The sequence below is a fragment of the Chiloscyllium plagiosum genome, unplaced genomic scaffold (genome assembly GCF_037043375.1).
Source record: "Chiloscyllium plagiosum isolate Xiang-an unplaced genomic scaffold, Cpla_swu_hap1 HiC_scaffold_37, whole genome shotgun sequence".
Classification (NCBI taxonomy): domain Eukaryota; kingdom Metazoa; phylum Chordata; class Chondrichthyes; order Orectolobiformes; family Hemiscylliidae; genus Chiloscyllium; species Chiloscyllium plagiosum.
The window spans coordinates 19,213,194-19,231,719 of NW_028270175.1; the positions used below are offsets into that span (position 1 = coordinate 19,213,194).

At 40.7% G+C, this 18,526-nt stretch overlaps 1 protein-coding gene across 9 annotated transcripts in view; it reads right to left on the minus strand.

The window, feature by feature from the left end:
- Positions 1-18,526, minus strand: part of kcnab2a (potassium voltage-gated channel subfamily A regulatory beta subunit 2a) — a 281,823-nt gene that overhangs the window by 148,876 nt on the left and 114,421 nt on the right. For all 9 annotated transcript variants that reach the window (XM_043675966.2, XM_043675967.2, XM_043675969.2 and 6 more), the window contains exon 2: positions 11,986-12,122. In XM_043675966.2, coding sequence (XP_043531901.1) covers positions 11,986-12,062 — 77 coding nt within the window. In that variant the 5' untranslated portion in view covers positions 12,063-12,122. The remainder of the gene's footprint in view (positions 1-11,985; positions 12,123-18,526) is intronic.

Genomic DNA, 18,526 nt, shown 5'->3' on the forward strand with positions numbered 1-18,526 from the left:
TGGTTACAATGTACTCATTGATGTGAAACATTGTAAGTCCCCGATTTACGGATATAATTTAGGACATTACACAAAGAAAATTATGAAAAACACATTGTATTTCATGACTATAACTAAACTTTTCACTTATAATTAGTGAAAATAAAAAAGATATGCAAATTTATGTGTGTGTCAGAGAGATGTACATTATGGAAACAAACCCTTCGGTCCAACTTGTCCGTGTCAACCAGATATCCCAACCCAATCTCGTCCCACCTGCCAGCACCCGGCCCATATATCTCTAAACCCTTCCTATTCATCTACCCATCCAGATGCCTTTGAAATGTTGCAATTGTACCAGCCTCCACCACTTCCTCTGCCAGCTCATTCCATATACGTACCACCATCTACGTGAAAAAGTTGCCCCTTAGGTCGCTTTTATATCTTTACCCTCTCACCTTAAACCTAAGCCCTCTAGTTTTGGACTCCCCCAACCTAGGGGAAGAGACTTTGTCTATTGATCCTATCCATGCCCCTCATGACTTTATAAAGGTCTGTAAGGTCACCCCTCAGCATCCGACACTCCAGAGAAAACAACCCTGGCCTATTCAACCTCTCCCTTTAGCTGAAATTCTCCAACCCTGGCAACATCCTTATAAATCTTCTCTGAAGCCTTTCAAGTTTCACATCTTTCCAATAGGAAGACCACCAGAATTGTACACAATATTCCAAAAGTAGCCTAACCAATGCCACGTACAGCGGCAACATGACCTCCCAACTCCTGTACTCAATACTCTGACCAAAAAAAGGAAACATACCAAATGCCTTCTTCACTAACCTATCTACCTGCGACTCCACTTTCAAGGAGCTATGAACCTGCACTCCAAGGTCTCTTTGTTCAGCAACACTCCTTAGGACCTTGCCATTAAGTGTATATTAAGATTTGTTTGCCCAAAATGCAGCAATTTGTATTTATTTAAATTAAACTCCATCTGCCATTTCTCAGCCCATTGGCCCATCTGATCAAGATCCCATTGTAATTTAAGGTAACCTTCTTCGCTGTCCACTACACTTCCAATTTTGGTGTCATCTGCAAACTTACTAACTATACCTCTTATGCTCACAACCAAATCATTTATATAAATGATGAAAAGTAGTGGACCCAGCACCGATCCTTGTGGCACTCAACTGGTCACAGGCCTCCAGTCTGAAAAACAACCCTCCACCACCACCTTCTGTCTTCTACCTTTGAGCCAGTTCTGTATCCAAATGGCTAGCTCTCCCTGCATTCCATGAGGTCTAATCTTGTTAACCAGTCTCGTATAGGGAACCTTGTTGAACGCATTACTGAAGTTCATATAGATCATGTCTACCGCTCTGCCCTCATCAATCCTCTTTGTCACTTTTTCAAAAAAACTCAATCAAGTTTGAGGCGCATGATTTCGCACGGACAGAGCCATGTTGACTATCCCTTTCCAAATACATGTACATCCTGTCCCTCAGGATTCCCTCCAACAATTTGCCCACCAGCGACATCAGGCTCACCAGCCTATAGTTCCCTGACTTGTCCTTACCACCCTTATTAAACAGTGGTACCATGTTAGTCAACCTCCAGTCTTCCGGCACCGCACCTGTGACTATCGATGATATAAATGTCCCAGCACGGGGCCCAGCAATTACTTCCCTGGCTTTCCACAGAGTTCTAGGGTATACCTGATCGTGTCCTGGAGGTTTATCCACTTTCATGTGTTTGAAGACATCCAGCACTTTCTACTCGTAATATGGACATTTTTCAAGAGGGCACCATCTATTTCCCTACATTCTATATTATTCATATCCTTTTCCACAGTAAACACTGATGCAAAATACTCATTTAGTATCTCCCTCATCTCCTGCGGTTCCACACAAAGGCCGCCTTGCTGATCTTTGAGAGGACCTATTCTCTCCCTATTTACCCTTTTGTCCTTAATGGATTTGTAAAATTCCTTTGGATTCTCCTTACCTCTATTTACCAAAGTTATCTCATGTCCCCTTTTTGCCCTCCTGAGTTCCCTTTTAAGTATACTCCTACTGCCTTTATACTCTAAGGATTCATTTGATCTAATCTTGTCTATACATTACATATGCTTCCTTCTTTTTCTTAATCAAACCCTCAATTTCTTTAGTCATCCAGCATTCCCTATACCTACCAGCCTTTCCTTTCACCCTAACAGGGATATACTGTCTCTGGATTCTCGTTATCTCATATCTTCACATTTTCCAGCTGTCCCTTTACCCGTGAACATCTGCCCCCAATCAGCTTTTGAAAGGTCTTGCCTAATACCGTCAAAATTGGCCTTCCTCCAATTTAGAACTTTGACTTTTAGATCTGGTCTATCCTTTTCCATCACTATTTTAAAACTAATAGAATTATAGTCGCTGGCCCCAAAGTGCTCCCCCACTGACACCTCAGTCACCTGACCTGCCTTATTTCCCAAGAGTAGGTCCGGTTTTGCACCTTCCCTAGTAGGTACATTCATCCACATACTGAATCAGAAAATTGTCTTGTACACACTCAACAAATTCCTCTCCATCTAAACCCTTAACACTATGGCAGCCCAGTCTATGTTTGGAAAGTTAAAATCCCCTGCCATAACCATCCTACTATTTTTACAGATAAGTGAAATCTCCTTACAAATTTGTTTCTTAATTTCCCTCTGACTATTAAATGGTCTATAATATAATCCCAATAAAGAGATCATCCCTTTCTCATTTCTCAGTACAACCCAAATAACTTCCGCAGATGCATTTCTGGGAATATCCTCCCTCGGTACAGCTGTAATGTTATCCCTTACCAAAGACAGCACTCCCCCTCCTCTCTTGCCTCCCTTTCTGTCCTTCCTGTAGCATTTGTATCCTGGAACATTAAGCTGCCAGTCCTGTCCATCCCTGAGCCATGTTTCTGTAATTGCTATGATATCCCAGTTCCATTTTCTTAACCATGCACTGAGTTCATTAGCCTTCTCTTTTAGGCCTCTAGCATTGAAATAAATCCAGTTTAAGTTATCAGCCCTACCTTGTTCTCCGCCTTGTCCCTACATGCCCTGACTGTTTGACTAGCTTCTGTTCTCAACTGTACCAGTCTCAGATTGATCTCTTTCCTCACTATCTCCCTGGCCCCCTTCCCCTGCCTCACTTACTAGTTTAAATCCTCCTGAGCAGCTCTAGCAAATCTCCCTGCCAGTATATTAGTCCACTTCCAATTCAGGTGCAATCTGTCCTTCTTGTATAGGTCACGTCTACCCTAAAACAGTTTCCAATGATCCAAAATTGTGAATCCTACTCCCAAACACCAGATCCTCAGCCATGCATTCATCTGCTCTATCCTCCTATTCCTTCTCTCACTAGCGCGCAGCACTGGGCGTAATCCACATATTACTACTCTCGAAGACCTCCTTTTTAAATTCCGGCCAAACTCTCTATAATCTCCCTTCACAATCTCATCTTTTTCCCATCTTATGTCATTGGTTCCAATGTGTACAATGGCCCCCTGCTAGTGCCTTTCCCCCTTGAGAACATACTCCACCCTCTCAGAGACATGCTTGATCCTGGCACCAGGGAGGCAACACACCATTCTGATTTTTCACTGCTGGCCACATAAACGTCTGTCTGTGCCTTGGACGAGGGAATCTCTGAACACAATTTATCTCTTGGAAGCAGATGCATCCCTCATTGCGTTCGAGCCAGTCTCAATACCAGAAACCTGGCCATTTGTGCTACATTCCCCTGAGAATCCATCACCCCCTTCATTTTTCAAAACAGCATACCTGTTTGAAATGGGAATAGCCACAGAAAACTCCTATACTACCTGCCCACCTCTCTTAACTTTCCTGGAGTTAACCCATATATGTGACTGTATCTACGACTTTTCTCCCTTCCTATTACTGCCATCCATCGCATCCCCTTGCTCTTGTAAATTCCTCATTGCCTCTAACGGTCTCTCCAACCAATCCATTCGATTTGATAGAATTCCCAAACAACTGCATCTGTTGCAGATATAACCCTCAGTAACATGTAAATGCTCCCTCAACTCCCACTTCTGACAAGAAGAGCATATTACTCCAGCAAAGGCCATTTTTACTTCTTTTAATCTACAGACCCAGAAAATAGCGCAATATTATTTCTCTACAAAACACTGCTCCAGGCTAACTTCATACTTCTGGCTTATATTTTTAAGTTTAATCAAGAGACTTATCTCAATATAACATATAAATCAAGAAAGTCTACTCACTACTGCAGACTTACTTTAACGCCACAGCTAAAATATTCACTCATCGGTTTCTGTGTTGTGACCTCGCCCAAACAGGTTCCTCCAAGATTAGTTGTGAATTTCACTGTTTGTTAATTTTCCCAGATGCACTCTATGTCCAGTGATACATGAATTCAAACAGCAAAGGCAGTAACTGTGCAGGTTCACTGCTGTGTCAGGGAGCAGTGTGGGTTTCTCTCTCTCTCTCTCTCTCTCCTCCCCCCACCACACTGACCTCACCATTTGCGTTCCTCTCCCTTTTAAAAGTGCTATTGTTTTGACTTTTTTTTCGCCAAAGTTCCAAAACAATGCTACACCATATAAAATAGTAATTGCTGATCCTGGAATTTGAGGAAATCATCTCCAACACCTAAAATGTCTCAAAATAAAAAGGAGCAACCTGTTACAGCCAAAATTTGTTCCCATCCTCCATCTTGGATTACCCAGAATAGTGTATGTGAATCGTTTTCCAACTTGCGTGTTATACCAGTGCACAATTATAAATAACATACTTATGAAGATCAACGCAACAATCGATAAGGAAGCTAACTAACTCATTCACAAACTTTGGTTTTGCAGGTAAAAGTGATAATAAAATATATTATGCTGTATTATCAATGTTAACCCAGATCCCAATGGGGGAGAAAAATACAAATTTAAATCAAATCAAAAGAAAGAAAGAGTGACACACTAACAATTACAATAAAAAGCAATGAACCATTTGTTAATTTGGACAAAAATATTCCCAATTTCTGGTGGCAAAAATATACGTGGCAAAAAATCAGAAATAAGGGAAATAAAATATAAATTACAAATATGAATTATATTTGCTGAATATAAATAAGCAGAACCACATCAACAAAAATCATTACTAGTATTGAGAGATATATGTTCAAAACATGTTTTACTTTTTAAAAAGTGCATAACCAGTCTTACAATGTCACAAATAAGTTGGTGCTCACTGTTCAAAGAAAAATGATGAATTAAAAGGGACACATTCTATTGATATTAAATTACAATATAATTTAAACTACTAGAAAAACTTGATCTATTGCAAGAGTAGAAAATAGCATTGGTCAACAACTTTAAAATGGGAACTGGCTATAAAATAACATAGCAGCTGCAAGGAGCCAGGATTGCAATTAGGTCAAACCCATTTCAATATATTCGATGGATGCGACTGTCGCCATGACATAGTTACTGACTGTGAATTTAAGAAATAATTGCTCCTCAAAACAAACATTGAAATTTGAAGGAGAAAGCAAAGATTTTTCAACAGCCAAGATATTTTTCTATAAAGTTTTCTGTAAAGTTTGCATACTTTGCAGCTGTTGTTAACTATTTTTAAACACCAGAGCAAATTCATCAATATGTTCCATTTCTAATTGATCATAAATTGATCACAGTTTGTGAATTTTTGTTTCATCAAGGTTATCCTACAATGAGGAAAAGTAGGTTAAGCCTCTCTTTGAAGAGGTAACCTTAAATCATGCTGCTCTTCATTCACACTTAGAAATTGCACACCTGAAATCAGAATAAAAAACATAGATCAATGTTAAACTCCATATTCTGTCCCTGGAAGAGTTGTTTTTTTGCTGAGACTGTTAGGCAATGAAGCATTTTTCAGAAACTATGGTGTCACTGATCTAACCATCTTACATGGCTGCTCACACATTGGGTGGACACACAAGTCTCAGGTCATGTTAGAAGGATTCTCAAATGTGCAAAGTAGGATAAGACAAGACTGAAATGCAAAGAAGTAGAATCTATACAGCCATCACATTGGCAACAAGGTATCCTGCTTTATTTAGGAAGACTTAGACCAAAAGCAGACACTTTAATTTCAAACACATAAAACTATCAACATAGAAAAAACAAAAATTCATAAGACTTAATGTCAGTAATAATTGCATTTCTGATATAATTCCTTTTAGCTTAAATGCTTTAATTATTTCTGGATATTGTCTTGCATTATGTTTAGCTAGGTAACTTTCTGTAAAACTGTACGTGTTAAAAGAAACTTCTACAACAAAATATTCTAATCAACTTTAAAATTTTATTGAATTTAGAGAGAACTTCAAATGAGGAAATACTGAAACACAATACAAAAGATTTCGGAGTAATGAATATTGAAAAGGACCAAAGGAATGTTGGTTGGATTATTTCCATAGAAGAATACTAACCAGTTTCTCTCAACTAAATGAAAATGAACAATGATTACAGAAGTCTGTCAGCACAATTTTAAAAAAAAAATCATTTGTAAGATGTGGGCATTTCTAGCTGGCCAGCATTTATTGCCTATCCTAGTTATCCTTGAGAAGGTGGTGGTGAGCTGCCTACTTGAACATTTGCAGTCCACCTACTGTGGATTGACCCACAATGCCATTATGAAGGGAATTCCAGGACTTTGACCTAGCTAAGTGATGAACAGCAATATATTTCAAAGTCAGGACCGTGAGTGGCTCAGAGGGAAATTTGAAGGTGGTGGCATTCCCATATAAATGCAGCCCTTGTCCTTCTAGATGGAAGCGGCCGCGTGTTTGGAAGGTGTTGTTTGAGGATCTTTGGTGAATTTCTGCCCTGTACTGTATCTTGTAGTAACACACACTGCTGTTACTGAGTGTCAGTGGTTAAGGGAGTTGATGCTTGTAGCTATAGTACCAATCAAGAGGGCTGCTTTGTCCTAGATGGTGTCAAGCGTCTGGAGTGTCGTTGGAGCTGGACCCAACCAGGCAAGTGGGAGTATTCCATCACATTCCTGACTCGTGCTTTTTGGATGGTGGACAGGCTTTAAGGAGTCATAAGGCAAGTCACTTACTGCAATATTCCTAGCTTCTCACCTGCTCTTGTAGCCAGTGTTTATGTGGTGAGTTAGTTGAGTTTCTGGTCAATGATAATCCCCCAGTATGTTGATAGTGGGGAATTCAGCGATGGTAACACCATTGAATGTCAAGGAGCGGTGGTTAGATTGTCCCTTATTCCCGATGGTCATAGCTTGGCACTTATGTGGCGCAAATGTTACTTGCCACTTGTCAGCCCAAACCTGGATACTGTCCAGACAATGGGACAGTAATTGACTGGGTTGGATTGGTCCTGCTTTTTACATATAGGACATACCTGGGCAATTTACCTCATTGCCAGTGAGATGCCAGTGTTCTGTACTAGAACAGCTGGATGGCTTTACCAAGTTGACACCTAAATCTTCAGGTATGCTTCATGCTCCTCCTGCATGCCCTCTTGTACTCTCCAGTGTTGCATTTGAACATAGACTGCTTCAGTATCTAAACAGTCACAAATGGGGCTGAACATTGTTGGAGGGAAGGTCATTGGTGAAGTAGCTGAAGATGGTTGGGCCAAGGACAATACTTTGAGAAACTCCTGCAATTATGACCTGGAGCTGAGATGACTGACCTCCAATGACCATGACCCTCTTCCTATGTGTCAGATATGACTCCAACCACCATTGATTTCAATTTTACTCGGGCTCCTTGATGCCACCCTTGATGTCAAGGCTGTTACTCTCACCTCACCTCTGGAAATCAGCTCTTTTGTCCATGTTTGTAATGAGGTCCGGAGATGAGAGGCCCAGGCGGAACCCAAACTGGGTGTCATTGAGCAGGTTAGTGCTGCTCGATAGTAAAGTGATTGAAGATGTTGTCAGCAATACTGTGATCAGCAGTAGACTGATGGGGCAGTAATTGGCCTGGTTGGATTTGTCCTGCGTTTTATGTACAGGACGTATCTGGGCAATTATCCCCATTGTCGGGGAGATGCCAGTGTTCTGTACTAGAACAGCTTAGCGAGGGGAGTGGCATCTTCTGAAGCACAAGTCTATTGCTGGAATATTGTCAGAGACTGTAGCCTTTGTAGTATCCAGTGTCTTCAACCATTTTTTTGATATCATGTGGAGTAAATCGAATTGGCTGAAGACTGGTATCTGTAAATGCTGGGGATCACTGGAGGAAGCGGTGATGGGTCATCCACTTGACATTTCTGGCTGAAGATTGCTACAAATGCTTCAGTCTTATCTTTTGCACTGATATTCTAGTCTCTTCCATCATTGAGAATGGGGATATGTTTAGTACAGCCTCCTCCTCCAGTGCATTGTTTGACTGTCCGCCACCGTTCACAACTGGATGTGGCAGGACCGCAGAACTTAGATCTGATCTTTGGTTGTGGGATTGCTTAGCTTTGTCTATCACTTGTTGCTTCTACTACTTGGCATGCAAGTAGTTGATGGCTTTACCAGGTTGATACCTCATTTTCAGATATACCTGGTGCTGCTCCTGCATGCCGTCTTGCACTCTCCAGTGAACCAGGGTTGATCCCATGGCTTGATGGCAATGGTTGAGTGGAGAATATGACAGGCCATAAGATTACAGATTGGGCTGGTGTATTCTGCTGCTGTTGATGGACCACAGCACCTCATGGATGCCCAGTCTTGAGTTGCCAGATCTGTCCCATTTCACACTGTGTTAGTGCCACACAATACAATGGAGGTTATTCTTAATGTGAAGGCAGGACTGTCTCCACAAGGACTCTGCGGTGGTCAATTGTACTGATACAATGAGATCTGCTATAATGTGGAAGTTCAGTTCTTGTGCAATCCAGTGTTAAGAAAATCATGTAATAGCAGGATCATATGAACTAATGGGGCCAGAATCACGTTAGAACCCAAACACACTTGAAAACTTTGCACTTAGGAAACAGTGTCGCCAATTCGTCAATTGTGTTATAGCAAATTCTTGTTAACAAAACGCATAAAATAGCACAACGACCTGTACTGTCATAGACAGATACATCTGCAGCTGGCAGATTGGTAAGACTGAGGTCAAAGTATGCTTTTCCCTGTTGTTGGTTCCCTCACTAGTTGCCGCAGATGTAGTCTAGCAACTATGTCCTTGAGGACCCAACCAGATCAATCTGTAGTACTGCTGCTGAGCCACTCTTGGTGGTGGACATTGAAAGCACCCACCCAGAGTACATTTTGTGCCCCTGCCATCCTCAATGCTTCGTCCAAGTGTTGTTCAATGTGGAGTACCACCGATTCATCAGCTGAGGACAGTACGTGGCAATCAGGAAATTTTCTTGCCCATGTTTAACCTGAAACCATGAGACTTCATGGGATCCAGAGTCAATGTTGAGGACTCCTGGAGCAACTCCCTCCCAACTGTATACCACCATGTCGGGTCTGTTCTACAGGAGAGACAGGGCATATCCAGGGATGCTGATGGTGGTTTCTGGGACACTGTCTGAAAGGTATTATTCCACAAGTATGACTATGCTAGATTGTTGCTCGACTAGTCTATGACAGCTCTTCCAATTTTGACACGAGCCCCCAGATGTGAGTGAGGAGGACTGTGCAGGGTCGACCGTTTTGGCCACTGTCTTTTCCGATGCTTAGGTCAATGCCAGGTGTTCCGTCCAATTTTTCATTTCTTTGAGACTTTGTAGCAACTGGTACAACTGAATGGCTTGCTAGGCCATTTTAGAGGGCAATTGTGAGTCAACCACATTATAGGTCTGGCGTCAAATTACTTGCCCACCAGTCAGTGGAGTACCAAAAAGGTAGCAAACTAGTACCACAGATATAGATTTTGAGTCTTCCATTATAGTTAAATATTGCATTTTTATCAATAAGTTCTGTTAGAATTCTAAATACAAGATTGACAGTACACTGGGTCACAGGAAAAGCAAAGTGAAATTATATAAATGTATTTTCAATAGGTAGTGTGCATATTTCATAACTTTTATTTATACACATATTACACAATTTATGTTTAGCACAAATTGTGTACAACATTATAAAATTCTGATCATAACATTGAGAAGTTAAAGACTATAAATCACTTAACACATCCTCAGTAATATACAAAAGCAAGAATTTCTGCAAGCAGGTTCCCGAAATGGAGATAGAAATTTGTAGTACACATCAGCCCCTTGTGGGCTGCAGGAGAAAATGCACCAGGAACAAAGGATCACTGGAAAATCTATTATCTATGGCCCAATAATTACTACTACATCCAGCACAGTTGATCAAGTCAACAGTTACAGAAAATTTCAGGCTAACTTGAACTTCAAAGCAATTCAATTGAGAGAAATCAGTTAATAATTGTAGTCTACCCATTTGAGCACTATTAAGCAACTTCTACTTCAATTCCTCCTCTCACAGGTTCAGAAGTTTTCAGGTTTTTTAAAACCCAAAGTTACTGTTTTCAAACATCTTTTTGCTTTTTTCTTTCGGTGCCATCACTTCACTGTGATGTCCTACACTCAGCTGGAGCACCTAATCTGATTCAACACACATGGCAGCAGTCCACTCAAACGGGTCTTAATAAAAATTAGCACTTTAAAGTACATGATGAACTGCATAAGCAAGACAAATTGGCACCAATTAGCTGAAGCATGTTGAAAACCAATCAGATCTTCTTGGAGAATAATGAAACAGTAAATCAAACAACTTAGAACTTTGCCCCTCTAGACTGATTTGTCTTAACATTCTTTATAACAATCTCTTGAACACCATGCTAAATAAAGTCAAATTCATCCAAAATATTACCATCAGGATTGTATTCCATTCTTTGTCCCATTCCCATATCAAAACTATTCTTGTCAATCTCCAGTGCTCCTTGATTGTCAAAGTATTTAATACAAAATTCTCATTTTCACTTACAAAACCTTCACAACCTTGCTTTTGTCTGATTTTCTGACCTCCTACTGCTTTTTCCTTTTGGTTGCAGTCTTTGCTCAGTGGTAGCCCACCCCCTGAGCTAAAAGGAACACATGACCAAGAATAGATCATTCAGTGCCAGAGCTTGCTCCATAATTCAGTAAGTTCATGACTGATTTGTGTTGCAATTTCATCTACCTTCCTTGGTTGGTCATGTGCTCAAACCCCAAACTAGATATTTGATTATGTTATACAGGCTGACACTTCACTGCATAACAAGCACAAAAAGTAGACATCTTTCAGTACAACACCAATGCACCAGGACTAGAGTAAGTGTCTAGAGAATAAGCTTTAACCTGTGATCTTCTAACTAAGACAAATATTCACTGAGTCACATTTTTGGCCAAGTATTATGAACTGATTCTTTGACCACGAAGGCTTACTGCTCTATAATCCTAAACTCTGCCATTCCTCCTCATTTTAATATCTTCAACCAAGACTTTGATACTTGTTTCTAAAATTGCATCCTTTAATGCAGCAGCAATTTTCCCTGAACCCCTGAAATGCCTTAGGATATTTATTTGCATTACCCACACCATATATAGCAAACTTTGTTTTAACCAGCACTTGATGAACCAACACTCTCGATAAACTGGCAAAAGTATATATCTGAAATCCCAGAACTTTATTATTATGATCGTGAGAAGGTCCAAGTAGTCAGCTGAGAGTGAGTAAGAGGGCTCTCTGCTGTTAAGTTTTATTTAAGACAAAGATGCATTATTACTTAAGTGGTTTATGCTGTAAATAAAGTAAAATAGTTAGGTTTATACTCCACGTATTACATTTCTATTATTTTACATTGATTATGTGGACCTCATGATCAACTGGAATATTCGATTAACTGGCACAATCCTGGTCCCATAGATGCCTGTTAATAAACATTTGCTCAACGTACAAGTGCCTCACCTGATGTAACTGTGACATCACTAAATCATGCCTGGAAAGTTTGCAGCCTATTTATAATTCACTTAGAGTTCATGAGCCTCACCTGTAAATCATGCCCGGAGAGCCTGTCTGTCTTAGGGAAAGTCGAGCTGGAGAGTCCGTGGTTGATTCTGGATACATCAGGTCAACAGCTTCAGTCAAAGGTATGTTGTTATTTTCTCACACTGTCACTTGCAAAACCTATAGCAACACAAAATTGGAGACAAAGACATTAGGAACTACATTTTCAGACAAAAGATCTTTACTTGACTGAATGTAGGTGGGTGTTATTAATGTGAATAGTAGGCAATGCATTTATCAAAGCATTTGGCAATTCAGATCTTTTGTGGAATTAAAGACTCATCTTCATAAAGACAACACCTTGTGTGTTCTTGTGTGGCACAATCAACAAACTGAATGGGATAGATTCAGAATGGATCCAGAAAGTTCAAAACTGAGCATTCATGAGGTACTGTAATTCAGCAGTAGCATCAACTGTCCACCACAATCTGTATAAAATCTCAGACAAGTCCTATCCCTCAATCGAATATTACCATCATTCGTTCAATGGGAAGTGTAAGAAAGCATGCCAAGAGCAGCATCAGCTATGTCTAAAGGGCAAAGCTAAAACAGAAGACTTTTTCAAGCTAAACAATAGAAGCAATGTGTTAAACAGTGAGTAAATAATCCCACAACCAAATTAAACACAGGAATGAATGCTAGTGGTCAACAGAACTAATAGAGGCAGGTGGTTTTACGTACATCCATCCTCAATAATGGTGTACCCTAGCATGCAATTCCAAAATATGAGTTGTTGTATTCACAACCATTTTCAGTTAGAAATGCCAAATGGATGATCCATCTTGGACTTGACCGATGGCCACCTGCACCCCCAGCATAACAGCTGCTATTCAGATAATTTAGTTGACTTTTTATGATATTAAAAACCAGTTACGCTCAAAAACTATGGGGTTTGACAATATTTTGGCTGTAATGCTCCAAAACTAGCCACATGATCCAGCTCTACACGGTGGCTCAGTGGTTAGTGCTGCTGCCTCACAGCACCAGGGTCCCAGGTTCAATTCCAGCCTCAGGCGACTGTCCGTGTGGAGTTTGCACATTCTCCCCACGTCTGTGTGGGTTTCCTCTAGTTGTTCCGGTTTCCTCCCACAGTCCAAAGATGAATTGGCCATGGTAAATTGCCCATAGTGTTAAGTGCATTAGTCAGAGGGACATGAGTCTTGGGTGGGTTACTCTTCAGAGGGTTGGTGTGGACTGGTTGGGCCGAAGGGCCTGTTTCCACACAATCTAATCTAATCTAATCTAATACTACACTTGGTCAACATGGAAACATAGGACTTGAGAGGAGTAGGCCATTCAGGTCTTTGAGACACTTGACCATTTATTAACAAAGTCCTAAATTGTCCAAGTACATCTGGTCCATTAAAAGCAGAATAAATCCAATCCAACCAATTATCACTGCATCTGTCTATTCTCAATCAAGGAGCACTTCCTTGAAATTAACTTGCCTATGTTTGGTCAGTTTGGATTCATGCCAGAATATATGGCTCCAGACCTTATTACAGCTTTATTACAAACATGAACAAAGAATCTGAATTCTGGACAAGAGGAAAGAACGACTGCCTTTGATATCACAGTTGCAGTTGTCAGAGGGTGACATCAAGGAAACCTAATAAAATTGAAGTAAATGGGAAAAGCTCTCCACAGGTTTGTCAAATCGATCCCAAAAGGTGGTTTTGCTCTTTAGCGGGCTGATGTCAGTCCAATGCTGCTGGTGTTACTCATTAGTGTAGTGTCCTAGGCCCAACTATCATCAGCGACTTCAACACTGACCTTAGAAGACCAGAAGCAGGAATGTTTGCTGATGACTGCATTGTTCAATTCTATTTGCAATTAGTCAGATACTGTGCAGCAAGACCTAGACAATATTCAGGCTTAGGCTGCTGAGAAGTGCCAACTTTTGCACCACAGAAGCGCAAGCAAAGATTTGGTGTTGCAGCATTCAACAACAGATTTGTAGAATTGTTCACTGACATCCTTAGAGTCATCACTGGTCAGAAATTTAACAGAGGCAGCCATATAAGCACTGAAGCAAGAAGAGCACGTCAGAGGTTGGAAATTTTGTGATGAGGAACTCATCTCAGTGACTTCCAAAGCCTGTTTACCATCTACAAGGCACAAATTAGAGTGTGACTGAATATGCCTGAATACTTGCAGCTCTAACATGCAAGATGTTCAACAACATTGAGAGCAAAACAATCCACTGAATTGGAACAGTGACTCATCTACCTTAAGCAGTCACTCAACACCAGCATACAGTGGCAGCATGTACCATCTACAAGCTGCACTGCAGCAACTTGCTAAAGTTTCCTACAACAACTCCTTTCAAATCCACAACCATCACTACCCAAGATCAAGGGCAGCAATGCACATGGATTACCACCACATGGAAGTTTTCAGAGTCGCACATATATTGGATATATGTTCCATTCCATTATGGCTGGGCCAAAATCTTCCAAGTCGACATACCTAAACTACATGAACTGCAACAGTTCAAGATGATAACTCACCACCATGTTCTCAAGTCCAATACTGAGTCAATAGTGCTGCCTCACCCACCTAACTCTCATGAACAAATAAAGTACAATTTTGAGTAAGAACATAATCTCCATATGTCTTTACTTAGCTAATACACAAGGTAAATATTTAAGTGTTAAATTAGCATTAAAGATACATGTATCTTTGATCATAATTGTTGTAGATTGACACAAGATGAAATTGGAAAACAATAGTTTACTGCTATTGGTAGAGTTTACTACTGTCCAAAAGGTGGGTGAAGGAAATGCAAGCTTTTTAGCGGGAGTGGGTAAAAGAAACAGTGGTCCTTTGTCCACCCCAACTTCCTTGGCCCCGTCATCATCACAGGGCTGCTTTCATCATAACCAATCCATTTTTACCTTCTAACTATCCCTATTATCATCTTTTCTTCCTGGCTCACCATTATCCATCCCTTTGTCGACCCAACTGCTGTTTTCTCTCTCTGTCTCCGGACTCCATCTCCAATCGTCTCATACACCTTTTCTATCATGCCCTGACTTCAGTATATGTATCACCTTTTCCTAGTTAGTCAGTTCTGAAGGAGGGTCACTGGAGCCAAAACATTAACTCTGCTTTCTTTCCACAGATCTTGCCAGACCTGCTAAGTTTCTCCAGCACTTTGTTTTTTGTTCAGATATATTCTGTTGGTTAGTCTGCCAAAGCAATTTCAATGTTCTTATTTCTTATGTTGAATAAATTTTAACTGAATTTAACTGGTCTCATAATGTAATGTATGATCAGTTCTGCCTTTTAAAATAAATGACAGTTATTCCAATATTTTACAAAGACGTTTCAAAGAAAAACATACGATTACTATCTCTCACTAAATGACCAGAAAGAATGGATGCCGTTCAATTGCTTGGAACACAATCAAAATACAGCAATCATCCAATGCCAATAGTTTCATCCAATCAGAGAAACACGTATATCCCACTGCATCTTTCAAAAATTGAAATTACATTTCTTTCAATGGGGATTCTGAGCAATAACCTGCATTTATAGTGTCTTTATTAAATATAGCACAACAACTATTACTCCACTCTTTTGCATGTAATATTGTTTGGTTTTAGTTCATCTTGTTACCTTTACAAAATCTATCCAACTGAAGCAAGTCTATTTGACTTCTAGACTAACCAACAATTTCCAGCTATTTTATAATCAACCAGTTTAGAGCTGTTATTACATACCTCTGAAGTGTATGGGACTGGAATCCTGGTCTTCTGGCTCAGAGATAGATTCACCCCCACTGCACCACAAGAGTCCTGTAACCATCAATTTCCTTTTTTTTTAAAACATAAGGGTGAAAGCTTACAGGGCTCTGAGTGATGTTGGCTGAAGATGAGATTTGTGGCAGTAACCGATGAGAGGTCCAGCGAGGCTTATCTCAATGCTGGGAGCATTGCACTGCAACTTATAGACATTTTCTAATCAAACTGTTCAGATATGGTGGTACACATCGCTGGAGCAGGTGGGACTTGAAAACCATCACTTCAACACAGAGCCCTACAACAATTCCCAAAGAAATGAGGTAAACACTTCCAGCTGGCTATGATAACTACAACTTTTTACTTGCTCCAAAGTATTTTCATGTCGCTTAGGACGTACAGCATCTCGGAGCATGATCACAAGCACCAACCACATGTAGTTCAAGGAAAGGTGGAGGAAGAAAGAGACTGCAAGGTGTTGGATGCGGACGGGAGGAGGCTGCAAGGCAGAGGGATGATGTTTCAAATGCCTGAAACTTGTTTGTCTTCCAGAACAAGGAGTTGACACCAACTGAGTGTTACAGACTGGCACATTTGAAGGTCCAGGCCTACATGCTGAGGGACACACTGAAACTTGGGGCACAGTGGAGAAAGACTACTGTCTGAGGTTTTCCTGCAGAAGGTAAATGGAGGTCCATTCAGTTATTAGACCCCCCTAGTGCCTCAAATAAATGTAAATATTAGTATTACATGTGTAAGAGAGGTCTTTGGTGTTTTAGATAGAGTCAAAGTCCAAGATTTTGCTTGCTTACTTTTTTGTGACTATATGTATCATATATAGACAAAGAATTTTTTCATGAATGAAGTACAATTTTGAAATTAAAAAAGGCCAGAGAGAGAAGCAAATTGTTGTGTGAGGACGATGGAAGGGAGAGACAGAGAATCTGCAAAGGCAGGAAGGAGACAAAAGCTATAAGTGGGATGTGGTTGAAAAGGAAAGACGCATGAGAGAGAACATGTTTAAATCTATCAACATATTCCCAAGAGGAATATGCTATTAACTGGAAGACAGGAAATCCCTGATGTAATGAATTCCTTGCAAAGGATATGGAATCTCTAGCTTGTGGCTGTTTTGTTCTTTAAAACTCATTCACAGGATGGGGGCGTCATTGGCTACACCACCATTTATTATCCCTCTCTCATTTTCTGGAGGGTATTTAAGAGTCAACCACATTGCTGTTGTCTGAAGTCACATGTAGGCTAAACTAGGTAAGGAGGGCAGTTTCCTTCCCTAAAGGACATTAGTGAACCAAATGGGTTTTTCTAACAATCAAAATTGGATTCATGGTTATCACCAGACTCTTAATTCCAGATTTTTATTCAATTTAAAATCCACTATTTACCATGGCAATATTTGAACTCAGCTCCCTAGAATATTACCTGGGTCTCTGGATTAACAGCCCAGCGGTAGAATCAGTAGGCGGTCACCTCCCCCTAATGCACTAGGCTATCACCTCCCTCCACTGCATATGTTCAGGAAAATTATATTGAGAAAAATATATTAGGTGCTTGCATTGTAATAAACACAGTCAATGAAGAAACATAATCCAAGATTGAAATGTAAAATACAATAAAACAGGTAGTAACTGCCTGGTTAAAATCTTCAGCTTTGTGCACATGGAATGGAAACACATCAGTTACAACCTCACCAGTCTGTGGAAGGTGGATTTAGGGTGAAGGCGTTTTTGTATGTAGAAGGAAAATTTATACCTTTACTTTCACTGTGAAATGAACCACTTTCACATTCCAGGTGTTGTTGGCACACTATCTGCCAAGCATCTCAGTGCCTGGTGTCAGCTCCTTAGCTCCATCTGGGTCACTTAGGCCCACCCTTCCAGACTCCAGTTCCTTTGATGTTCTTTCACCTCTAAGCTTTTTCCTAGCCGGGTTCCACATCTTGCTGCCCTTTCTGCTGTTCGTGGTTTCATTTTGCAGCCCGGGGAGTTGAAGTTGATGGCGGGTAGCAAATTAATTGGCTAGCTTATGACAGGAAATTAACCCTGTAATCTATTCATTGTTTTCCAAATGTTAATGTATGCTACACAAAGGCAGGAGGAGAGCTACCAATTGCTTACAATTAATGTTGGTGACCCCTGCTGCCTTTTAAAAAAAAATCAACCTGTTCATGTGTGTTGTATAAAACATTTGGAGTAGACAGGACTTGAACCTGGAACTTCTGACTCGGGGTAGAAACACTACCACTGAGACATAGAAAGGGAGACAACTAAATTAAAATGGAGTTGGAGGTGAAAATAATACACTCCAACCTCCACATCGTTCACTTCATTCTAAAGGCTTTGAGGGTGTTGATGGGCACAGTGGGTTCCCTCTCCAAGGGCACTCAGACATGAAAGTAGTCACAGAGGACAGGCAGGTAGTCAGGAACAATGACTCCCTTTGCAGGGTTCTGTCCGTGTAGTGGTTCGCACTAATGGGTCATCACTATGCACCTAAGCATTTCCAGAGAGTACACTATCAGGTTCAAGCACCACATTTTCAAGTGAAGGCTAGCACGTTCGCAAGCTGGAGGCCCATTGCTGCTACGCTCTCCAACTACTGTGGTAACACGTAGCCCGGCCACCTAGCATTACCCTCAATTCTGGTAACCCCCACAATCGTGCCACCTCCCTTCCACCAGCCCTAGATGTGGAGGAGTGGATTCCTAAGCAGCTTTCTAACAAAAGCCACTACTCTTGATGGCATGGTGATGCAACTCATATC